At 31.3% G+C, this 25957-nt stretch overlaps 1 protein-coding gene across 2 annotated transcripts in view; it reads right to left on the bottom strand.

Annotated features, from left to right (window-relative positions):
- Positions 1-386: 386 nt before the first annotated feature.
- The window catches only part of LOC137396449 (sodium/calcium exchanger 1-like), a 58535-nt gene continuing 32964 nt past the window's right edge, over positions 387-25957 (bottom strand). Inside the window, exons 5-20 of one of the 2 annotated variants that reach the window (XM_068082733.1) lie at positions 23516-23644; positions 23217-23334; positions 20406-20420; positions 18789-18983; positions 18252-18380; positions 17220-17330; positions 16737-16911; positions 14188-14288; positions 13541-13561; positions 12092-12228; positions 11517-11616; positions 7831-7965; positions 7376-7534; positions 5145-5240; positions 2408-2566; positions 387-1213 (exon numbers count right to left, since the gene is read on the bottom strand). In XM_068082733.1, the coding sequence (XP_067938834.1) occupies positions 1092-1213; positions 2408-2566; positions 5145-5240; positions 7376-7534; positions 7831-7965; positions 11517-11616; positions 12092-12228; positions 13541-13561; positions 14188-14288; positions 16737-16911; positions 17220-17330; positions 18252-18380; positions 18789-18983; positions 20406-20420; positions 23217-23334; positions 23516-23644 (1902 nt within the window). In that variant the 3' untranslated portion in view covers positions 387-1091. The remainder of the gene's footprint in view (positions 1214-2407; positions 2567-5144; positions 5241-7375; positions 7535-7830; positions 7966-11516; positions 11617-12091; positions 12229-13540; positions 13562-14187; positions 14289-16736; positions 16912-17219; positions 17331-18251; positions 18381-18788; positions 18984-20405; positions 20421-23216; positions 23335-23515; positions 23645-25957) is intronic. The other variant, XM_068082734.1, reaches the window with a different exon arrangement.

The raw sequence follows: 25957 nt of genomic DNA, 5'->3' as shown, positions 1-25957 counted from the left end.
GCACCAGATTAAAAAACTGATGAATTTAAAAAATAATACGTTACCTAAAAAATTTATGGATTAGATACTCTAACTAAAAGCTATGAAAATTTTCTCCCTGTATGGATGATTCATAAAATGTTTGGCAGTCCGTAGTGTTTCACATCTCTCAGATGTTATGGGGTCAGCATTAAACTTTCAACCAGTTCTTCAGGGGGACATAAGTATGAAAATGTATCACTCGTAGCATCATAGGCTGTTAAACCTTGTGGTTTCATTGGTCAAGAAAAAGAGTCCCAGAGTATTGTTATCATAGGAAGTGTCGTCGTGGAAATGTAATGCATGTCTGAGAGGATTAACATTCTATATTTTATTAGAAGCCCAGAACCTTTCAAGCGAAAGGAGACTGAAGCTATGCTTGTCTAACGTCTACATAAGATTCGAAAGACTATTCAGGATGTGGACTGCAAACAACAGCAAGGATCAAAGGCTATACTTGGGGTCACCCGAAAACTGAGGTCGTGCAGAAAGATATCGGGAATAACTGCGCATCACGTAAGTGACCCGCAGTTCCAACAAAGCTTATGGACAGAAAACCAAGTATATGAGAAGATAAATTTGGCATTCAGTAAAACTTTGGTTGATGTGTCGGCTATGCACATAGAAAAAATATACAAAGGAAAATATAGTTATAGTATTTAAAAATTCAAAAAAATGGCTGCTACTATAAGAATCAGAGTCCAAGGCTGCAACTTAAAGAGCTAGAGAAGTAATTACATCGTTTGCAGTCTCTACGTTGTCGTGGCAACTGAAATACACAATTGAAACTCATGGGATAGATATAACTTGAGGGCGCACTCTGTACATATGTCCATAAAGAGAAAGACAGGAGACAACTCCTTATTGATATTAATGCTAAGGAGAGAGAAATAGTTCCGGTAGCTCGAGTGTCTGCGGAGGTGTTGAGAGATTATGTTCTGTTGATTGCTACTGAGCAGCAGACGGCCGTGAGAGTCATTGGACACGCTGCCAAATTTTTAAGATTGCATATAGTGTGTAGAGTACTGATGCCATTGCTAACAGTTTCGCTTAGCAGGAAGTAGATGAAGACTTTAAAATCCATTAATGATTCCATACGCTTCCAGGGCGCTGACAACGACATAAGTAATCCAAAGAGTAAACATGATTATAGTCGATGGCACTTTATATTTCATCGGTCCACCCAGCTCTCCACCTGAAACGTCACACGAGTAAACATTAGCTTGAGTTTACGCAATTTAAGCCATTAAACATGCCAGCACAGTTGCGATTTTATCAGTGTAACTATCATAAATCTGTTCAAGACATCATTAGCTAGTATTCACTTTTGCTATCTACCCAAATTGATTAGATTAAGATTGTTATCACTATTAGTATTACTATTATTATTATCATTAATATTATTATTACTATTATTATTAGCATTATTATTATTATTATTATTAATGTTGTTGTTTTTTGAGAATATAGCTTCAGAAGTCATTTGATGGGCTTTATAGTAAGTCCGAGTCCTAGCTAAGAATGAAAGACTTGTCACATAATTGAATACTACTAGGACAGTCTCTAGAAGCTCTGATTTCTGGATCATTGTTATTATTATTCCTATTAGAAAGATTTATGCTGCTATTGGTTGAACACCTTAGTCATAAGTAGATAGCACCTTCCTTATGATGTTGTCTGATACCCATAGGGCAGTTCTTATTACTATGATAATATAAAGACAACTATTAATGTCATTGATGCCATCAATTTTACTATTATTGCTAGTATTATTAATATTATTACAGTTCTTTGTTTGATTATAATTGGCTGTTCAAATATGGAAATAAATACTTCATTTTTTTATGTGTTTATCAAATAGTGGTTGGTAGCTTTCAACTTTGCAGCAGGTGCTCTTAGTGTTAAAACATTAGTGATACAGTTATGGTAAAGCAAGGTTCAAAAGCTTTCATAAGCCTTGATGAATTAGTCACTCTACTTATACAAGTGATTTAAAAATAACATTCACAAATCACTTTTTATTACCCGTGCAACACCGGGCAATCAGCTAATTATACATATATATATATATAATATATATATAGGCCTACTCTATAATAATATTATATTATTATAGTGGTAATATAATATATAATAATATTATTGCATATTATAAGGATACATATTATATAAAACAAATTAATATATATACATATATCAGCATATTATATATAATATATATAATTATATATTATACATGTTATACATGTATATTATATAACATATATTACTATATAGAACAATTCATAAAATAATAGATAATATATGAAATTATACATATAGTAATTTATAGAACAATACATACTATAGTATAGTAATATATATAATAATATATAAAATATATACTCACCTACTGCCTTGCAGCGTCTCAGCAAAATGAGCAAGATGGCAATAATTGCAAATATGACAAAGAGAGTGACGCTGAATCCTAATGAGCCAGGCACCACATCAAAAGATTCCCCTCTACACGTCCGCACAATGGCTGCCAACGTCCAAGCAATTCCAATACCTAAAAATATTGGTGTTTTACGTGTTTGTTACTTTATAAAGCTGCTTTGCACTCTTATGCTTGGTAAGTGCAAAACCCACAGACTCCTTAGGTTGGCTTTTGTAGATCATTTCTGACAGCACAGAAAAATCTTTAAGATATATTTTTTAAAAGAGTTTTATATTTTTATTATTCTTAATAGGCATGAAAATTTCAGAGCAAAACTTTCGAGCTGTCTCTTTGCTGCCAGAACGGCTAACTATAAAACGCTGTTAGAAAGTACAAACTGGTATGAGCCAACCTGGTGCTTGCTTGCAAGATTTGTAAAAAGAACTTTTCAGTTCACGGTTATCTAGCATGCAGCAAAATGAGCAAAGTGAAAGTTATATTTTGAAATAATAAGACAGCATACACTTTTGCGATTTAAAATATCTTAAAAGAAATCTGTTGAAACTTGCATAACATTTGGTGCTAGCAAACTTGGCTCAAAGAACCTTTTAATAGTAGTCAGAAAAAAACTGCCTCTAAAGTCACTAATTTCCTACAAACTGAAGATATAGTCACACACAGATCCGTCAAAGATTTAACTGTTTGTTGGTGCCCCGATCTATGCAATGAGTTGTTAGTTGTTTCTAGCGTACGTACAGCAAACCAAAATTTAGCAATGTTGGTTGATATATGTACACTAGAAACAGCCAACAATCAATGGCGCAAATACTTTAATGTCAAGGAAGTGATGTAGAGTCTTGCTGATATGAGTGAGATTACTCCTTGTTGTTTTTCTGTTTCTTGATGGGCTACCAAGAACTAATAGGAACTGGATTTTGTACATTGAGTGCAGTTAGGATTGCTTGACCAGCTTAGTTCTTTGAGAATGTTCAGTCAAAAAACCTTTCGTATTGAGGGACATTCAATGTATTGGCCTCTTTTCGTATTCTGATTAATTACTTCTTGCACATAGATGTACTGTCACCTAATAGAAACAATGATTTTCTGCCTTTCTTTCATTAGTATGTTGCCTAAATCTATAAGTAATCTAATAATACTGTTTACAGATTTCACAGCCTAAATCTATGAATAATATAACAATATCATCAAAAGACTTCACAGCCTAAATCTATAAATAGTATAATAACATCATGTATAGATTTCACAGCCTAAAACTATAAATAATGTAACAATATCATCAAAAAACTTCACAGCCTAAATCTATAAATAATATAAAAATATTATTTATAGATTTCACAGCCTAAATCTATAAATAATATAATAATATTATTTACAGATTTCACAGCCTAAATCTAAAAATAATATAATATTATTAATAGATTTGACATTTAAATCCATAAATAATATAATGATATTATTTATAGATTTCACAGCCTAAATCTATAAATAATATAATAATATTATTTACAGATTTCACAGCCTAAATCTAAAAATAATATAATATTATTAATAGATTTGACATTTAAATCCATAAATAATATAATGATATTATTTATAGATTTCACAGCCTAAATCTATAAATAATATGATAATATTATTTATAGATTTCACAGCCTAAATCTAAAAACAATATAATATTATTGATAGATTCGACATTTAAATCCATAAATAATATAATAATATTATTTACAGATTTCACAACCTAAATCTATAAATAATATGATAATATTTCAGCCATGTAATATTTGGGTAAATAGAAGCTTGGCCAGAGCGCAGCCCTCTAGCACCTGCCTAGATGTTTGATCTAACAAGAGTTATGGCTTCACTACATGTATAGCAATATATGAATAGTGGTGAGACACATTTGCCTTGCTTTGAAAGTCGTAGTTTGGCTGGCCATCAGACTTCAATGAAATAAGCAGATGACTCACGGTGATACAGAATAGGGGCAAAGGCTCGCATATGTGAAGGTCTGATTTTGAAACTTTGGTCGACGCCTGTCTAGACTTTGTTTTGCAGAACATCACAATGAATAGCCAATAAAATATCACATTCTTAAATTAATCATCTGTGACATACAGGGGTGTGCAAAATAAACTGGACCCTTTGCTGGAAATTTAAAATTTTAATTCACAACAACTTTACTCATCATGAAGTTAGTCAGTAGCCATAAATTACAAATTAAATAAATGTTCATTTTGCCATAATATCAAATATGTAAACCAAAAAGTTGTGAAATTATACTTTTGAATGACCATGTAGGCTAAACTCTGGACATTTTATTTTTAACAGTTGAAGATAACAATATATCCATGTATATGACTTGAAATAAGTATATAAAAATGTATGCCCTGTGACCATATCTGTACAGATTGTTATCTCCATCCATTGCAAAACTTAAATGTTCAGAATGTAGCCTACATAATCAGTCAAAAACATAATTGCACAGCTGTTTGGTTTAAATATTTGAAATAAAGACAAAATGAGACTTACATTCACTAAATTCACTTAAATTGACCAAATTCACAAATATTGAATGAGAATTTTAGTTTCCTAACAAAGGGGTTCAGTTAATTTAGCACTGAACTGTACTTGTTTGTCTAGCTAATCAGATACAGGGTGGTTTTTGTGACAAAGAAGTGTTTCCTACCAAGAAAGACGTTAACAGCATTGCTTCCTGTCACATTCCCTACAGAGCTGTCTGCATATTGATCTCCAACTGCTGCCACTTTGCTCGCAAATGTATCTAAAAAAGAAGAATTTTATTAAGTTAATTATTATTTAGTTAATTTATTTATTAAAAAAGAATTATTAAGAATTTAATTATAGCTAGAGTAAAGACTAAAGGCTGACATACCCAGGAGACAAAATAAGAATGATTGGAAACACTAAAACTAGTATCAGCTTTGCAATGAATGAAGTGCTAAGCACTCTGGAAGAATCAAACAAGAGCAACTATTTTGTCTTTGACATTTCTACAATTAAGCTTTATTATAGTGCTTGCAATATCCATTTAATGTTGCTCTAGTACTTGTTTTAATAGTGTTATTTTAAATCTATCTTTCATCGGAACGTTGATATATTATCTTGGAATGACTGGTTCTGGCAATACAAATAAAATAACTTCCTTTCAAGTTTTACTCTAAAGCAAACTCTTTAACCATCAGCTAGCCAATCGCAAAAACAACAGCTATCAATGTCAAGGACTTTAATACGTTCAAATCCACCATAATTTCAGCCATGGTGCAACATACTAGCATATTTTCTAGCAATTTTGTTTAATTTTTTTTAGCATGCTTTAGAATTTAGGTTGTATTTCAGCCAAATTTGTATGGATTTCACACCTCTAAATACGACACAAACTTCTCTATAAGTCTTTGTAACCATTATTAGCTGCAACATTTTATTACTGCAGGTATATAGTTATGCCAGAATCAGGTTATCATTTACTGATGAGTATTTCTGTAAAACTGTTGATGATGCTAAAATTAGAGGGTAATCATGGAATGACTTCATCTGGTGGTCAACTGTGAGAAATAAGAAACAAACTAGGTTTCAAGATAGGGGTTCGATTACCACCAACCACATATACAAATGCAATATATATTATGCGTTATGCAGAAAAGATTTTTTTTCAACAAATAAGTTTGTTTTACTATTCTTTATTTCTTTTGTTTTATAGTTTAATTGAACAGCGTTGACTAGTATCTATTGACTAGTATCTATTGACTAGTATCATTGACTAGTTATAATGAAGTTCATATACATCTGTCTGTCTGTCTATCTATCTAGCTGTCTATCTATCTGTCTATCTATCTATATATCTGTCTATTTATCTATCTGTCTATCTATCTGTCTATCTATCTGTCTATCTATCTATATATATATATAAATATATATATATATATATATATATATATATATATATATATATATATATCTATTTATCTATCAATCTATCTATTTATCTATCTATCATGTTTATCTATGTATGTATCTATATTTATATATCTATCTACCTATATATCTATATATCCATCTGTTTATCTATCTGTCTGTCTGTCTGTTTATCTGTATGTCTGTCTATATACCTATCTATCTATTTATCTATCTATATATCTATCTATATATCTATCTATATATATATATATATATATATATATATATATATATATATATATCTATTTATCTATCAATTTATCTATCTATCATGTTTATCTATGTATGTATCTATATTTATATATCTATCTACCTATATATCTATATATCCACCTGTCTATCTATCTGTCTGTCTGTCTGTCTGTTTATCTGTATGTCTGTCTATATACCTATCTATCTATTTATCTATCTATATATCTATCTATATATCTATCTATCTATTTATCTATCTATCATGTCTATCTATGTATGTATCTATATTTATATATCTATCTACCTATTTATTTTTGTATCTATCTATATTTATATATCTACCTACCTATATATCTATATATCTATCCGTCTATCTATCTTTCTATCTGTCTGTATGTCCATCTATCTATATATCTATCTATCTAGCAATGTGCAAATATATCTATCTATATATACCCAACCTGGAGACATGTCATGCTTTGCAACAAGGGATGCTTGTATTATCAGCTAAGGAACCTTCTAGTCTTTGCATGTTCCCGTGACCATAAAAATTTCTCTGCCAGGAAGCTTTTTTATTTAATAGCTTAAAAAATACAATAGCTTAACCACGAATGACATTCTACAGAAGTATATTGAAAGCAATATATTGGATTCATAAAAAGCTTTTTCTGTAGAAAAAGATTCCAAAAGTTTATTTAGCTAAAATATTTTCAAAAGCTTTCATCAAATTGAATGAGTTGTCTGCTCTACCTGGTACACTAGTTCCTAGAGCCACAAAAGATATGGCTGTCACGCTGTCCTTCAAGCCTATCGTGCAGCCGAATGAGCTAGCAACGTCTCCTATTACAGCTGTTAGAGCTCCTATCCAAAGAATAGAAACGACAAAGCACGCCCATCCACCTACGAGATCTGCAAAGAAAAATAATACTGCATGTAAACGACATGGAAACACTAGTAAAATTCAATGATGATGAAATTACGTTTTTACTTTCTCATTTCCTGTCTAAACTAAAACTGAGACCTTAACGACTCTCAGGTTTTTAGTCTTTTAACGTACCATAAGTAGGGTTATTGGCTATGATTTTAGGATATACCTATTCTAGGCAGAAAATCTATTGAAAAAGTAGCATTCAGTGCTTTTTATCAGATGAACAGACTCAGCCAAAACTAGTCAGCAAAAGACTAGTATCACTGTAAAAGTTTACCTGTCGGAGGTACTGTGGCAAAAAGAAGTTTCCAGAATAGTGATAAATAGTGCATGACATAATCTCCGCATGATGGCAGTTTTTCTTCTTTTTCACTCTCATCATCATCATCCTCATCATCGTCATCGTCTTCTCCTAAAGCCAGACAATAGTACGTCTCAGTATCAAACAAAATAGTCCACCTTAGAAACCATGGCATTCATTGACTGGTCAACAGTATGCGGACTGACAAGTTACACATACCGGAATACTTTTCATATTAATCAGATTCTAAAGTCACAATTAATATATTTGTGTTTGATTGATAATTAGAAGGCTATAAATCTATAAAACTATAAACCTGGACATTCATTTAATTGCTTTTAAACATTTATAGAATAGAACTTTTCAAATATCTCAAAAAGGCATTCGCTGTATATATAAATATATATATATATATATATATATATATATATATAATATATATATATATATATATATATATATATATATATATATATATATATATATACTATGACCATTTATGAATACATGTTCATATATACTATGAACATATGTTGCTTTAGGTTCATAGTATATATATAAACATAGAGTAGCATATTGAATATTATTTGAACTTAACCAGTGATGTATTTGCATTTCAACTCCAAATAACTGAGCAAAGAAAGCAAAACATACAAAATTACTGAATGAGTTTCCTGAAGAAAGATTTAAACTATGACTATCATTTGACTGGCAGATAAATCAGAATAAATAAAGGCAAGGTCTTACTGTCAGACTGGACTCTTTTAACGACTACATCATACAGAAAACCCAATCATTGTTACTGTAGAAGCTAGTTAAATTGACCATCCTACATGTACATACATGTACATACATCCTACATGTACGTCAGGGTTTAAACAATCAGGGTTAAAAAGGTTGAAAATGCCACTTTATTATAAAAACTGGCACAACTCGCTGATATAACCTCTTGTTAATGACTAGGTTGTCAATATTACATTTTAGATCTGCTTTCAAAATGTACATTCACCAAATTTTAAACAATTTTATTCGAAAACATCGGTACTTTTTATCATTTGCAAATGTTTTTGATGTTTGTGGTGACCTGAATGTCAGGATGATTCTAGGTTAAAATAAACAAAACTTGATTGCAGTTAACACGCTCAGACGAAAATTATGCCCGAAATGAGACCACTAGTTGCTATCGTTACTATAGTTGATATCGGCTATTGCTTTTCAACCTGCAGTGCAACCTATATATCTATATTAGGTTGATACAGGTTGACATGGTATGACAGGTTGAAATGTGTCCCTATTCTGTTAGTCTTCTTGAATTATAGATGCCACTATCGCACTTTAGAAACTTGAACTGAGCGTCTTAGCCTCAATTAAGTTTTGTGGATTTCAATCTTGAACCATCTCTGCAGTCAGATCAACTCAAGCATCAAAAACAATCACAAAGGTTAGAAAAAGACCAATAACTTTCCGATATAATATATTGGAATTTTGTGCAAGTTTGTCTTTAATAAGGTACATTGATGCTACCATAACATGATTATTATTTTAGTCAAAAGATAACATTCAGAGGTTATCTAAAGCCAGTGATATACTGCTGGTAAAATTGTTAACTGACAGAAGAAAGCATCTATGTTAAACTAGTGACTGATTTCTCACTCCAACATACCAACACGCAGTACTACCCTATACCACTCTGCAGTGTAAATAACAAACACTATTTCAGGTGGAGGGTTAAGGAAAGGTGAGAGAAACACTTGCAAGCTCGTATTAATAAAAAGAGAGAAATTCAAATCTCGTAATCATCAAAATTAAATCGCTCAGTCAGCACTTAAGCAGGTCGGAAACAAGATTATATCTTGATATTTTTATCATCATGATTGCAGCTTGTGAACTCATGTTGACACTCCTCACTGCATGCTTTGCCATGCAATAGCATATACTCATAGATCTAAGGCTAGCCAATACAGCATGCAACAGCTTTAAGCGATATCTTATGCAAACGCACTCTTTTGTTAGGGAATCGAATATAAATCGGACAAAAACTATGAGAGCAAACTATAAGTCACTTGATGTCTACAAGCATTCGCTACCGTGACCTCTTCAAACTAGTTATGGCAAGAGGAGCCAGCGGTTACTCTATCTAAAAGGCTGATGAGAAGGCAACTCCAACGGCAGTTGTTGAGTAGCTGGTGTGATGAGGTGATTTACAACTGAATACATAAAGAGTAATATAACAAAATTGATTACCTGGTTCTTTTCGCTTCACTTTAGAATACAAAAAAGTTACTGAGTTAGCTATATTCAAAGTTATATAACTCGCTGGTGCACGGTCTTTACTAGCTGATGTTAGAGCTTAGACCATGCAACAATCTAGTCTGAAAGCCACAGAAAAATTTGGCTGAAATAGCTGAATTTATAAATATCTTTATTACTACTAGCTGTTGTCTATTTGTCTGTCCTATTCGCTTTTCTTGTGACAAAAAAATTTTTGTTCCCTGATTGGCACAACTATTCTGAGGCTTCGAAAAGTTTCTATTTGGCTCAGTTGATTAATCCTCAGTCTAATAGGCTAAACGTCATAGCACCCACATTTGCCAAAATTTTAAACATCTCACTAATTGCATGTGCAGTTTTGGATTGCGTAAAAGGTGGAACATTTAGAACAACTGCTACTGAAACACAAAAATAAAAGGCTTTGACATTAATACCGCTTTTTAAAATTCTTGACAATTTAACCCTGTTTTAGAAATCTCTTTTTATTAATAACAAAACTGAGTTTTCTTAAAGGAATCTCCAATTTAGCTTATTTTTAATAAAAGGAGTTACTATGAGAATTTTGATCTGTTCCATGAGAGGATCACTCGTTCAGATGAATCAAATATGAATAAATTACTTTTCATTCATCAATTATGAATATTTATGAATGGAAAGAGCAGTAGCAATAAATAAAATAATTAAAGACAAATCGATTTAAAGAGCCAATAGCAAAAAAAGAAAAAAATTTGAATAATACTTTCTGTTTTAATTTGAATCATGAACAAGTTGAATAACAGCTACAATGCTATAATAGCTGTTGATTAATAGCTACATGTATGATTTACCTTGTTCAAATTAGATGCATATGTATTTAAATCTTATTTGATGATTAGTTTTTTATAGCGAGACTAACACTAGCAATGGACTCAGATGATTTTAAAGGGCCAGCACAATGACACGTTTTCGTAAAATCATATTAGGAAATTTCTTATAATTTAACCATTTATATTACTAGTTGATAATAAAAGTAGATTATGTTACAGTTTGTTCCGGCTAAAGTTTTTTTTAAACTGTAAAATTTATGAAAAGAAATTTCAAAGTATTTAGTTAAGTAGTTAAACTTAACATAGAAAACACAGTTAGTATAATATATTATATATGTATATATATAGGATATATATATATAATCTTTCAAGAGATATAATTACACGGCTATAAACAAATGCAGCAAACCACTAAATACAAAAGAGGGCTCAGTTCTCATGCTGGAAAAGGGTGTAAACAGGAAATACTATGAATTACTGAACTCTCAACATAACTGATATATAACAGTTGAAAATGTCAGACACAAGCAGCAATACTGTGCTCTGCTGATGCGTACTGAATACAAGCGTACTCATCCTACTCACCTGCAGAAACTGTCAGAGCTTCGATGAACTGCTCTATCCAAGAAGATGTACCAACAACAAATCCTGTATTGTTTTGCCCTAAAAGCTTGTCAACTGTATTCTAGAATAGAAATTTGAGAAATTTTTTGATAACATTAGTATTGCGACACGAAGATAAGACATTGCGCTATTTTAAGGAGTTTGCTGTAATTTACTTGTCTGCGGTTATAGCAAAAGTGAAAGCTAATTACTATTGTCAAATGTTGCTTAGCTGCCAAAAATACGTTTGACTTCACTTTTCTGCAATTTGCAATTTAGTTGCTGCCTTATTAATTTTTCAATCAAATTATCACAAATGAATTTGGGAAATTAGCAGTTCGGATATGAAATAATTACACATGTTTCTAAACATTCATTTAAAAAATTAAAACACAGCCTAGTAATCTAAAAGAGCTCTTTTAAACAAATTAATTTTTAAAAATAGATTAAATTGACAAACCAAAGCTTGTTTTTGTGCACATAATGGTTTTCATAAACACTCTCTTGGACAATATTTGAAAAAACCTAATTTTGGTAGTTGCATCACGCAGGCTGACCTTGAACTCTGTGCTCTCTTTGATTGTCACTCGAACTTTGTTAATATCTCCTAGACGGGGTTTACCCATTTCAGCAATCCGTTCATCCTCCACCATGTCATTGGGGTCCCTTTTAGGTGATTGCATCACAACCAATCCTGCCGATTACGAGTGGGGATAAATCTCAATTAGCATAAATTATATACTTGGAACTTATTTTGCAGGTCATACTGTAATTCACCATTTAAGAGCAATGAAACATCTACATAAAAATGCAACCACACCCATTTTGGATCCCCCAGACCAGGAAATTCCACCACCTTAATGTCTGGGTAGCAAACTTCATCATCACTACATAACAGATGGGTATATGAGCCGCAGTAATAAAAGCAAGGCAAAGCAGCTCTAATCGTTTTCCAAACCATTCAACTTAGAAACTAAAAATGCATCTAATATTTTCAAGATGAATTTCTAGTAAAATCATCAGGTTAAAGCAAGAAATGGCCAGAGTTCAGGAGGAATGTGAATATGCTTGGTTTGTACCTTTCTACCCCAAAAAGAAGAACAAAGAGATATTGAGAAAGGCTACTGAACTTTAGAAAGGAATTACGCAAAATTTTGGTAAGTTTTTTCAGAAGTATCAATGTTTGTCTATAAGTTGAGGTTGTTTTTGTTGTTTGAAGTGATTTGACTGTCAGGATGTTTTAAGACGATATTTGATAAAACTTGATCAATATTAAAATTATCTGACAGAATATACATGCAAAATGATGTCAGTTGTTATTATTGAGATAGTTAATATTGGCTATCGCGTTCAAGTTGAATCTTTGCGCGTATCTATTTTGTGGTTTCTTTGCAAGTATTTAAGCCATAATCGCACTTTTGCTTGATTTGGGTGTTTTAATTGCGATCAAACTTTGTTGATTTTAATCTTGAAACATCCTGGCAGTCAGATCACTTCAAACACCAAAAACAATTGCAAATAATGAAAAAACACTGATAATTGCTGATAAAGTTACTAAAGATTTTGTGGAAGTTCATCCTTAAGGAGAGTAAGAGGTGCTTAGAACTAACTACCGCTAAGCGAACGAATATCAAGTATTCCGCACCCAATAGACTGCAGGTACTCTAAGCTAGTTCTAGCATGCGTACAGCACTGCTGTCATGCCACAAGTACTACTAATACCATAGATTATTTTAGCAAATGTATTGACAATATTCACAGACATGTAACTATGCGCAAATTAGCTGGTGCAGCGGCATGGTGAGGTAGGAATGCAGTGCACTCATAGATTGCTCTATGCAAAGTTCAGGGTAAGACAACTTGTTAACCTTAAGCCTTTTAGCAAAGCTATATAGGTATTTTTTGAAGCTTAAATCTAGAATTAGTAAGTGAAATTTCAGTTTGAAAAACTGGAGTTGTCTTGCTCTGTTTACAAAAAGAAATCTATTGATTGATTAAACATATACCTGCATCTTCTTGAAGCGTGTCTATAACATGTGTAAAAAAAGAACTTCTGCAACATCAAGAGACACTCCATGACAAAGACTAGCAAGCAGGCAGCAAATTGGCAGCATGTAGGGACTAACTTAACTACTACTAGGTGACATTTCATTACAACAGTCTATAGTCATCAATCTGATTGTATCAGAGCACAACTATTCTGGCTCGCATGTTTAGATAAGCCAATCTGGCATTAGTAATAGATGCCCTACTAACACAGCTTTCACAACAGTTTCTTGAATGAATTGGTGCACAATTGCAACACGTGCTCAAGTGGAACATACTGTATGACAGCATATTGCGGCAGCGGGCATAAAGATGTTAGGAAAGCTGACAAGCATTGTACGCGTTACATCAAATTACTGTAAGTCACATGGTTTATGATAGAATTTCAAATATCATGAATGGAATGAGAAGCTGACGCTGTACAAAGTGATACGGGACAAAAACAGGGAGCACCAATTTGGCAACTAACTGTTGAAGACAGTTTTCAGTTCTGGAAAAGATAATCTGCCTTATTCTGTGGACGTTGTGTTAAAACAACAAAAATTGTCATAGCCATCAAAAGCTTGTTAACTAATATCATCATGCTTATTGTGAGAGTTGTCTTTACCTGCTGCAGTTTTGAATAATCTTGGCTCTCCCAGTTCTATATAGAATATCACATTCTTTTCATACTCCTCGTCATCACAAATGCTCACAGCCACATATTTCCTGTATAAAAGCAAAAAATAATTTTCAACATGTGTAAAATTGTCATAAAAAGCTACTAAACTTTATAAAGTATAACAAAGATTAATATATTATTTAAAATTTAATTGTAAAACTCTTGTAGTGAATTAATCGATCGATTGGCTTTGCAAGAGTTGAACCCTGTCAATAGAATTATGATAACCTGAAGGCAAACTTATGAGTTAATATTGTATTTTGTGCAGTACTACATTATAATATGTTCCATGAAAATGTATTCTTTACTGTGGTATATTGAGCTACTTTCTGTTGTATTGTATGTATTGTACAAAAATTATGATGTCAGATCATATTGTGTCAGATCCTACTGTATTACAGTTTTTTTTAGATGAATGCCCTGGGCTGCATGAGTAATGAAACAAAGCTTATAGACATTATATAGCCTTACCTACTGCATTACCTTTGCACTTTATTACTTGCAACTGCTTATAAGCTGTTTTTATTACTCGTGCAACGTCGAGCATTCGCCTAGTGAAGATAACTGTAAATCATTACCTGTGGCGCAAAGTCGCTACGCGTATTGTAATTGCTCTAATGAATATATTCAACATTATTGATATCTGTGCTTAATTGAATGCAAGTCTACCGGAAAAGCGTGATGCCTCCAGAACTGGAAAGTCTAAGACTAACTTCTCTCCAAGGTAGACTATTCACCACTAGATTCTAATCTCTATTACTAAACACAGAGATAAAAGCAAGAAGACCAACAAAAAAACAAACAAGCAACGAGATTTATGTAAAGAATTATATTATATAACAATAAATTATATTAAAGTATATTATAATAAATTATAATATACTTTATATATAATAAATTATATATAAAGTAAACTTGATCATAATGCATTATAATATTTTATGGTATATTATAATGCATTATGTTATATTACTTTATATTATATCAGTATGTATTACAAAATTTTACATTGAATTTTATTTTATGATTATAATATTGTATCAGACGCCAAGATATGTTTTTAGAATATTATTCATTACATCTTAGTACCTATTTTACCAATATAAAGTCACTCTAGGGTAACATACGCAGTCAAGCTGAATTAGTACAATTATTGTTAAAGCAGAATTAGTAATAACATTCTTATATAAAATAATGTAATAATATATAGAACATAATATTCAAGAGTGCTTATTAAGACTTCATTTTTACAATGTCTTAGTCTGTTCTCTGACATCGATCACTTTATAGTTTAGTCTTTTAAAGACTATCTAAAATATTTCCATCAGTATTTTTTCTGGTTCTTTATAGTTAAGTTTTTACATTTCTTTTACTATTTATTACTATCTATTTTCTAGCTTTTGAAATAAAATTGTGTATTATTTGTCTCATCTGTAAACTTCAAATTTTCAGGCTTACAGAAAATATCTGATCAAATACACTCTGTTTATGCAAACAATAAAGTTTTCATGAAAATATCATTTGTCTTCCAAATTTTTTGGCTTCAAGTATTTTTGCCAATTTTTTGAAAAAAAATTCAAATACGGACACTTTTAGTCTGTATTTATAAATATTTTTAAAGCAAGTTCATAACGCAATGCTATCTCTGAGTCCGTATTATTCATTTTCCAACTTGAATATTCTTCTAAAAAATAGTCTATAATATCTCCCAGTCTACAACCTAAAATTCCATCAAACTTTAACCCCCCTTCCCTTCCCCTCACAATGCTTTTCCTTAGCATAATCACCTGAACAAGCTAATGTGACAGCTGTCATTACCACAAAACCCTTTCCAGACCTTTTGATCATTAGTTGACCTGCCGTTCCGTATGTCCACAACTATTCATGTCATTATGATGTATACAGTGGTTTGCAAAATAAACTGGACTTCTTGGCTGAAAAACTAATATTTTCATTTACAACATTGTTATTCATTTTGAATTTAGTCAATAGCCATAAATTATATATTAAATTAATCCTCATTTGGTTTTCTTTCTAAATATGTAAACCAAACAGCTGTAAAATAATGTTTTAAATGATTATGTAGGCTAAATTCTGAACATTTTACTTTTGATGGTTGAAGATAATAATCCATACATGCATATGACTTGAAATAAACAAATAAAAATGTAGGTTGTATGATCATATCTGTATAGATTATCATCTCCGACTATTGCAAAACTTAAATGTTTAAAATTTAGCCAGCATAATTATTCAAAAATACAATTTTATAGCTATCTGATTTAAACATTTTAAACCAAGGCAAAATGAGAATTATTTTAATATATAGTTTTTGGCTATCGATTAAATTCACAATGAATAACAATGTTGTAAATGAAAATTGTAGTTTTTTAGCAAAGGAGTCCAGTTTATTTCACACACCACTGTATTATTACGTATTATTTATATTATTATATAGCTTTAAGTAAAGCTACTTATAGGTAATGCTGACTTACTCATGCTCATCATTAGCAAAGATGACCTCTCCGCTGCAAGGTACAAAATCTCTTCCAGAACGAGCCGTTCCGTCAATTGTTTTATAGGGAACAGCTACATGGCCTCTGGCCCCAGAGCTTCGCAGCAACTTCACATGCATTTGACCAATGGACTCTACTACCTCATGACTACTTTCTACAAAAAAATTACATATATATAATAGAATAAAACGAAATATTATCACAAATGTTACATTGGCACAATAAAATATTACTACAAAAATTACATTTGCACTAAAATTGCAATATAATTACTGGCTTGTTGATACAAAGCAAACTAATGGTGTGATTATAAGAGTAATAGCCAATAATCCAATGAATTAACTATAGAGCTTAGGCTACATCTCTGCTTACCGTTAAGGAATTTGCATTACAATAGCAGCTAATGTTTGATTTTTTTAAAGCAGACAGAATAAATATGTCTCGGTTAAATGCAGTTCCTACCTTCAAAATGAAATATTCCAGCGTGATCATCATCTAGAATCATGATAGTAGCAGTCGATGGTGTGCCCAGCTGGTAATTCTTGGTAGCCGAGCTCTCAGAACTGTACATGCCTGAAATGATAATGATAATGATAATAATAATAATAGTAATAGTCATATTAATAGTAAGCATTCTTAGAGTATCTCAACATCTCATAGTTTCATAGCTTGAGAAGTTAGTTGTTACATTTGCCATAGGTTCTACACAGGCTTTGTCTAACATCTAGAAAGCTAAGGTGTTAGTTTTTGTAGAACTAGTATTTTTAAAGGAAATAATGAAATAATTTATACCTGAAAAAAACAAAAAATAAAACACCTTTCTTTAAAAAAATACAATTTTTTAATCGCTAATTAAACCTTTTATTTAATTACTAAGCAATGAAATGGACACAGAATAATACAAACATGATTTCATGAACTTATATTGTCTAGAATAGAAGTTCAAACTAATATTTACAAAATTTCTGAACAAACAGCATTCTTTGTAAGCAGTTTATATTTATTTTACTGCTGCCTTTGTTGTTTTGGCAAATTCATGTTGGTAAACATAAATTCATGTTGGTAAACATAAATTCATGTTGGTAAACATAAATTCATGTTGGTAAACATAAATTCATGTTGGTAAACATAAATTCATGTTGGTAAACATAAATTCATGTTGGTAAACATAAATTCATGTTGGTAAACATAAATTCATGTTGGTAAACATAAATTCATGTTGGTAAACATAAATTTTCAATTGCAGTTCATTTCTTTGTCTCGGACAATTGATCCAAAGCTGATTTGTCTAAAATCAAATCATTTAATAGTCCAATTGGTCTAATGACATGATTGGTGTGAAGCCAACTCATACAGATATACAATTGATCTAATTATCATTAGTAAATTGTTGCTGAAGTGTCTTGTTTTAGCAAACTCTAGCAAAAACCAAAGTTTTCTGTAAATATTTTGTGCCTTCTGCATACTGCTTATCACAGCTGCATTTGACCTTACCATTGGCTTCACCAATTCGCAAGTTGGATAGCTTGCAAAGGAAATGTTCGTCTTCTTCAAAGATGTCATCATCAATGATCGTCACACTAAATGTCTTCACAACCTCTCCAGGACCAAATACAAGAGTGCCTAAAAACATGTGGACAAGTTCTGGTGAGCAGTCGAAAAACAAAATGTGACTGGCAACTGACACATTTAACCTGTTAATAGCTGACGGAAGCGCCTGGCTGACAACGAACACGAGTAACCTGCTAGCAACTAACATAAGTAACCTGTTGACAGCTGACAAAATTACACTGCTGACAACTGGCACAAGCGACCTGTTGCAAACTGACACAATTACACAGCCGATAGCTGACACAAGTACACACAAGTAGTCTGTTAACAGCTGACACATGTACTCTGCTGCCAACTTTCACAAGTAATCTGTTGGCAACTGACACAAGTACTTTGCTGATAGCTGGCACAAGTAGTCGGTCAACAATTTATTAATTTTCATGCTCATCTGATGAACTCTGAGGAGTTATCAGCTCTTACCACTAGTTGCCTCATAATCAGAGCCAGCATTGGCAGACCCATCTTCCGTCGTGTAGTCGACATAGACAGTTGTGTTGAGATTACCTCCAGCTCGTGAAACCGAAACATCCATTGACCCAACATTTTCCATCACCGTGTAGTGGGCGGGCTCAAAGAATACTTCTGTTATGTTGTTAGTTGGTTCAGATTCCACCACTACAAAATCATGATTATGCAAAACATCCTAATAAATTTGCTAAAAATTACATTTAATAAGTGTGTAAAACTATTTAACAAAACGCCGATGCTTTGAGCTAATGATGTAAATATTAATTTAGAAATTGTGAACTTATCTAGTGAAGGTCATAGGTCATATTAAAGCCAAAACGACCCAAGCTACAACAATGTAGAGACAGTATTACAAAGCACATCTCCAACCAGCAAAGCTCCAAAGCTCTTCACAAAAAATATGTGAGCGACAGTGTTGGTGCAGGAATATTTAATGCATTCTTAATAATACAGTTATAGCTGTCAGAGCTCCAGAGTGTATAGTCTTACATCAGTTTAAAACTTTGTTGTTCATGATCATAGCTGCATAAATCTCACAACAGGTTTTTAACTATCTAAAAATTATTGAGCAATTCAATGTTTCGCAAAAGATATGTTACATCTAAACTTTGACAAGAAGTTAATATTTGTACTTGAACATTTATTTACGTAACATTTTTAATGCATACAATGCATGGCCCTAGTTCTACTAAGCATACATATTCATTCAATGATAGCTTTAAGCATGAATTTAAAATAAGTTTATTATTAAACTTGGGCTATAAACTGATTTCAAAACAGCATTATTACAATGCGCACCTAATCAGATAAACCAAATTATACATTGTACAACATTTAAGATTAGAAAAGCATCAACGATAGCAGTGAGTTAATGGTGTTCTCTATGTATATATGCAAATTTATATGTCTATGTATATATACAAACATACTTTTTTAAATTCTAACATTTTAGTTTCATTATCATGAGCAAACCAATAAAAGATTGTAATTGGAGTTATGCTACTTTTTTAGTACAAAAAGATAACTCAAAGAAATTAGAAATGGAAAGTGCTTTTCTGATAAAACCGTAATTTAACTGAGCAGTTAGCAACTTTCTTATTAAATCAGAAAAATTCTTTAAATAAATTTCTACTATTAAGATATATTTTACTTGGTTTGACATTCTTTTCTACTTGATCTACTTAAACAGCACCTTAAATAAAATTAAAAAATAATAAATAAATAAATAAAATATAATAAAAACCTAATAAAAAAGCTCACAGCATAATATTTTGATAAAGTATAATGTTAAATAGTTGTTATAGCTAATATTAGCTAGCTGTTAAATATGAAAACAGTCAAGAACTCAGACAAACTGCATTAATTTTAACTAGCACACTGCATTTGTTTACTCAATGTTAGCCTTGGCTCATGTTGACAGTCTATGTCTAATACGTATATGTGCATAAAAGAGTACTCTACTGTGCGACAGGTTTATTCAGCACACTTCACTCTATCAATATTCATGTGAGGAAACCAAACTCTCATTTAAACTGATAATAATATCTGAGCAAAATGTAATATACTTACGTTCGTATACAGAGCCTGCGCATAAAGTAATATTAAAACATGTATTATTCAAGAAAATATCTTGGTCTTACATTGAAACTTATAGGAGAAATGATATATATCGATGTTCACAGAGAACTCTCTATAGTGTGAAACAGAAGATTGGGAGGAAAAATGGATGCAATAGACTGAACAGCCCGCTTAAATTGAATTTAAAGTACTCTTGAATGCGTTAACTGCCTTGTTTGAAACAAATTTATTAGCAACCAAACATAAAATGAAATAAAATTATTACTGTTGTTTAAAAGTTTAGTTCGCTGATTTTAATATAATCTCACTTTAGGTTGAAATCAAGTGTGAAGTTGGCAGAACTAAAAATTATTTTTTATTTTTTTACAACCTATTATAACAAAGCACAACTGTTAAAAAATGTTGCACTGGTCATTTACAGTTTAATATAAGTTAATGGGCTATTATCTGAACATGTATTAGAAAAAGAGGCATATTTTTCAATACATTACAAAATGTACATTAGACCGTACATTAGAAAATGGCGTCTTAGTTACTGATTATATATTATGAAATGGCGTGTTAGTCACTGATCATGTAATGTAAAATGGCATCTTAGCTACTGACCATATTATGAAATGGTGTGTTAGTCACTGACTCAATTGATTACAAACACTCAAAACTTATGAAGGGTCAGTGACTTACTAACAATACTAATTGCAAAAGTGATTTTTTGACAAAAAGGCTCCGTTGTATGTTTATGCTAACATTTGAGTAAAATACAGGGCTGATATTTTAAATTTAATCAATTTCATTGTTTCAAAGGATTTTGAAAAAAAAATTATATGTAAATTGTTCATAGTAATGTTGCTAGCAGAGACATTAAAGACACAAAATTGAAAGCATCTATATTCCCTACAGTGCCAAATGTCCCATGTCACATGTCGCATGTCGCATGTCACATGTCACATGACATATGCCTTATGCTAAATGCTATATGGCAATTAGTACTATGCGATATGTGATATGACACAGGCCATATATCATATGCGTTGAACAATGCACAATTTGTTGTACATTGATTCCATGTAATGTATGCTTCAGTCACATGCTTTTTGTCAACAATATCATGAAATTTTCCTTGTGGAAAATATTTAACAAGGAATAGGGATACTATAGGTAGCAGCTATGCATAAACAAGTTACCTGTCACCAGCTCTGCAAAGAATATGACCAACTTCAACGAAATATCACCATAATTGTAATGCCCTGAAACATTAACTTCTCAATCCGGAGTTGTTTCCTCTTTTCGATGTAAACAAATATATATATATATAGTACTTTATTGGCAATAATTTCATTTCACAAATAGAAATGTTTTTCAAATTAGGCCATACAACAATAGTAAAACAAAAAAAAAGGGAAAAAAGCAACAGTTAGCCATTAAAATTGAATAAATAGTCTGACAAATAGTGTTTAAAATGCCTTTCTCTGCTAAGAGAACAGATATTTGGTGGAAGATTGTTAAAGCAGCTGGCAATGACATTTTCAAAATGATTGTTAGTGATTGTATGCAATTTGTTCATATCACGTAAGTTGAAATGAGTTAAGAACCTGTAATTGTCATGTAAAAAACGAAGACACAAACCATGAAAAATCTTGAAACATTGAATTGAAGTAAAATAAATATTTAGCATAGGCAGAGTAAGAAGACGCAGAGATTTGGAAAGATCATTTGTTGGAATAATATATGCAGGCATATGATGTAAATTTACAACTTAGTTTAGTTTACAAGTTTATAATTTACAACAAATTTAGTTGAACAAATACAATTTGTTTAACTAGAAAATTTTAAGAACAAATTTTATGATAAAACAAACTCACAAAAATTAATGCTTTAAGTAAAATTGTGTGTTCGGTTATTATTTTTTCCAAAAAAGGCTTTCCAAGCTCTTTGGCTACTTTCAAATATTTTTTGAAAGTTTAGTGACCAATAACCAAGTAAATTTAAAAACTTAGAAAAGTCGTATAAAAGCATCATTTGTGGTTTTAACTCAAATGCAATAAAAAAAGAAATTAAACTAATTTCTTATTTTATAAAATAATTTAAAACGTACAGCTCTGAGTCAAGTGTCAAACACTAATTCAATTTAAGTAACAAACACTCAGTTACTATCAGATATATTTAAGGGTTTTTACTACTTCAACAAAAATTATAGCATCTCTATAAAATGATGTAATGGGACTACTATATTATATCATAATACACAATACTACATTGTTATAAAATATGTTATACTATATAATATCAGATTGTATGATAGGAAATTATTTTGTAATATTTTGTAATACTATAGTGTAATAGAGTGCACTTTATTAAAGTATTTTACAAATATATTAAAAGTATTTTACTATGCAATATTATAATATATTATAATACATATACTAGTATAATAGTATATATTAAATGGTATTATACTATTATTGTATAATATATTATATAATATATACTAATAACATACCATATAATATTATCATGTAATATTTCTTTAATATATTATACTGAACCAGATATATTATATAATATCAGATTGCATAATACAATATATTATCGTCTATTACATTTTGTCATACTATATTTTATTAGATTGTACAGTATTCTATTATATTGAACTATATTACATCACATTTTGTCGTATTATTTTATACTGTATTATATTCTGCTATATTATAATATATATTATACTGTGTTATACTATAATATTTTATGTTATGCCATAGTTCATCATATTAAATTGCATCCCATTACATTATACATTCTTACCTTGATTCTTTTTATGCTCCTTCTCCAATTTCTTTTTAATAACATTTCCGCCTCCTGTAAGTTTGCGAGTAGCCTGAATTCTATAAAAGGCTCTAGACTTAGGTCCTCGATTCATCACCTGCCGCAATAAAACTTTTTATATTATTTGTCAATAATATTTGTTGACACATTCTACAGTGTACAATTGAGATATCAATATATGAAAGTTGTCATTTTTCCACATAAGGAAAATATTATCTTAACAAATGAGTAATAAAGAATCTCAAGAAATGTTTGACACGCATCAGTTGCTACACCACCTCGTATTCCGCCATTTCCTCAAGGCTTTTCATGTCCATGTTTGGGTGCTTCTTGCGCAATTCTCTGATAATTTCAATATACTCTTTTCTGTGTTGCTCAAACAACATAACATCAGAATCTTCACCAAGCTGAAAAATAGTGTGTAAACAGGAGATTTCAAGTTCTTCACAGAGTAGCGAGGAGTCATTTGCACTTTGTCAAGGATAGATAACTCACAATATGAGGCTGCAACTACATCAATAAATAGTTTTGATTTATGTTTTAAAACATAATCCTTTTTCTAAATTTGATATGAATTCTTGCTATCAGAATACTGAGAATAGTAATAATGGAAGTAATAATATTGTCAATGATAAAACTAAAGATAACTATACTAACAATATTGTTTGAGTGCAGGAGACCTGGAAAAATAACAGTTAAATTACCAGCACAACAACTAGGAGTCAACAGGCTGGGTACAATACTAGAACAGGATCTTGAAAAGATATCTTATCAAGGACTTCTAGAAGCTTTTAAAATAAAAATTGAAGGGATAAAAGAGAATGACAAGAAAAAGTACTAGAGAGGATAGCAGGCGTTGTAGTGTCGAATTTAAACAAGAGCAAGGCAAGAACAGATAGCTTAGAGCAGTAAGTTAGACACTATAAAAAGGTACGATACAGCTGATAGGTTAATAGAAATTGATATAAAGACCAAAAAAGGTGCACGTATTAATCATGCACTCCTCTAAAAATCAAAACAAGAACAGGTTGTTAATTGACACCCTTTACTATAATAAGAGCATAAGAGTCAGTGTCTGTCTGTCTGCTTTTCCGATGCCACGGCTAGAGCTTAGAACAAGCAGCTGATTCATACAGGACTTACTAGACCAATGCTCTAACACAGTTTGCACTAATCAGTCGCCTTCCAGAATTTTAGAATAATAATAGTAATTCTAATAGTAATAATAATGATTATAATAATAATTATAATAATAATAGTAATAACAATAATACAATAATAAATGTTGAATCCTTTGGCCTTTTGTTAAGGCCCAGACTCCACACGGACTAAAACCAGTCATCTACCACCACACGACTGTGAAGAAAAACTTTTACAATAATAATAATAGTAATAATATTAATAATAGTAATAATAATAGTATAAATAGTTATTCTCTGTACTTTATGATAGAAGAAGCAAGTAGAAATAATATAGATTAAGTTCGAAAAAGACTTTTCGTTGGTAATTGTTTAAGTGCCTTGCAGCATTTCATAATAATTTTGCTAACACTTGTTCTCCCGGCTTCACCGGCACATTTAATGATTGATTATGGCGGGAGGGGGGGCGGGGCTAGACTGCCAGGGCATTAGTAACTGTAAGAGAAGAAAAATTTTACCGACTGGGGAATGCGTAAAGATTGATAGATGAATCTTGTTAGATTCATAAACAGAAACAGATGTATGTGATAACTCGGCTTTAGGTGGTTTTGCGAGCGACGCAACCATGGTAGAGCTTAGAAAGAAACATGCAATATAAAGGAATGAAAGAAATAAAAAAATAGACATATTATCGAAAATTGGTGAAAACTGAATAGCTCAAGAAGGAAATGAAAGATTGATACCAGTAGTTTAGCCCTTTCACTGCCAACCATGTACAAATTTGATACCAGTAGTTTAGCCCTTTCACTGCCAACCATGTACAAATTTGGCTATCGGCCTAGTGCCAACAATTTTACTGAAAATTGCCGATGTTGCTTCATGATATGTATACAGTATTTTTTTCAATTTCAGTCTCATCTAGAACATTTTTGCTACATATTTTATTTTGCTAACCTTTTAACCAACATTGCTATGCAAAAATTTAATGGATCTATACTTTATGCGATGATAAAGCTATGTGAAGCTACGAACGATGCGAAGCTAAAACGATCCTCCACAATGTTCCTTACTCTTCCAAAACTATTACTTTCACCACTATCAGAGACAGTGCTGCTACTTTAATTATCTGTATAATCACAAAAAACTAAATCTGAATTGGCTATAATGTCATCAACATAACTAATTACCTGTTTTCTGATTCGCGCAGTACTTAACAATACTTACACAAAAATATTTGTTTTTAGATTAGGAATTTACTAATAAAATTTAAAATTGCTTCATTGTTTTAGGTTAATTTTATAAAGAAATCTTTAGAGAACACTGTCAATTTCATAAAAGTCTTAAAGACCATGGGTTATGTTGTCAGCGAATTATAAAATTAAGTTACAACGCAATTGTTAGGAAAGTCGCAACAATGCGTATACGACAGTCGACCCTAGAAAACGTATAAATGTGTCTACGGCGGTGAAAGGTTAAAATGTGCCACTCTTGGCTATTAACTAAAAGATGCTTATAAAGAAAAAGGGCAGTAAGAAACATCAATTGTGTTGCAAAAACATAAAATGGCAGAGTGAGAATGTA

The sequence above is a fragment of the Watersipora subatra genome, chromosome 5 (genome assembly GCF_963576615.1).
Source record: "Watersipora subatra chromosome 5, tzWatSuba1.1, whole genome shotgun sequence".
NCBI lineage: Eukaryota > Metazoa > Bryozoa > Gymnolaemata > Cheilostomatida > Watersiporidae > Watersipora > Watersipora subatra.
Note: the sequence above shows the minus strand (reverse complement) of the source record. Positions and strands in the feature narration are given on the sequence as shown.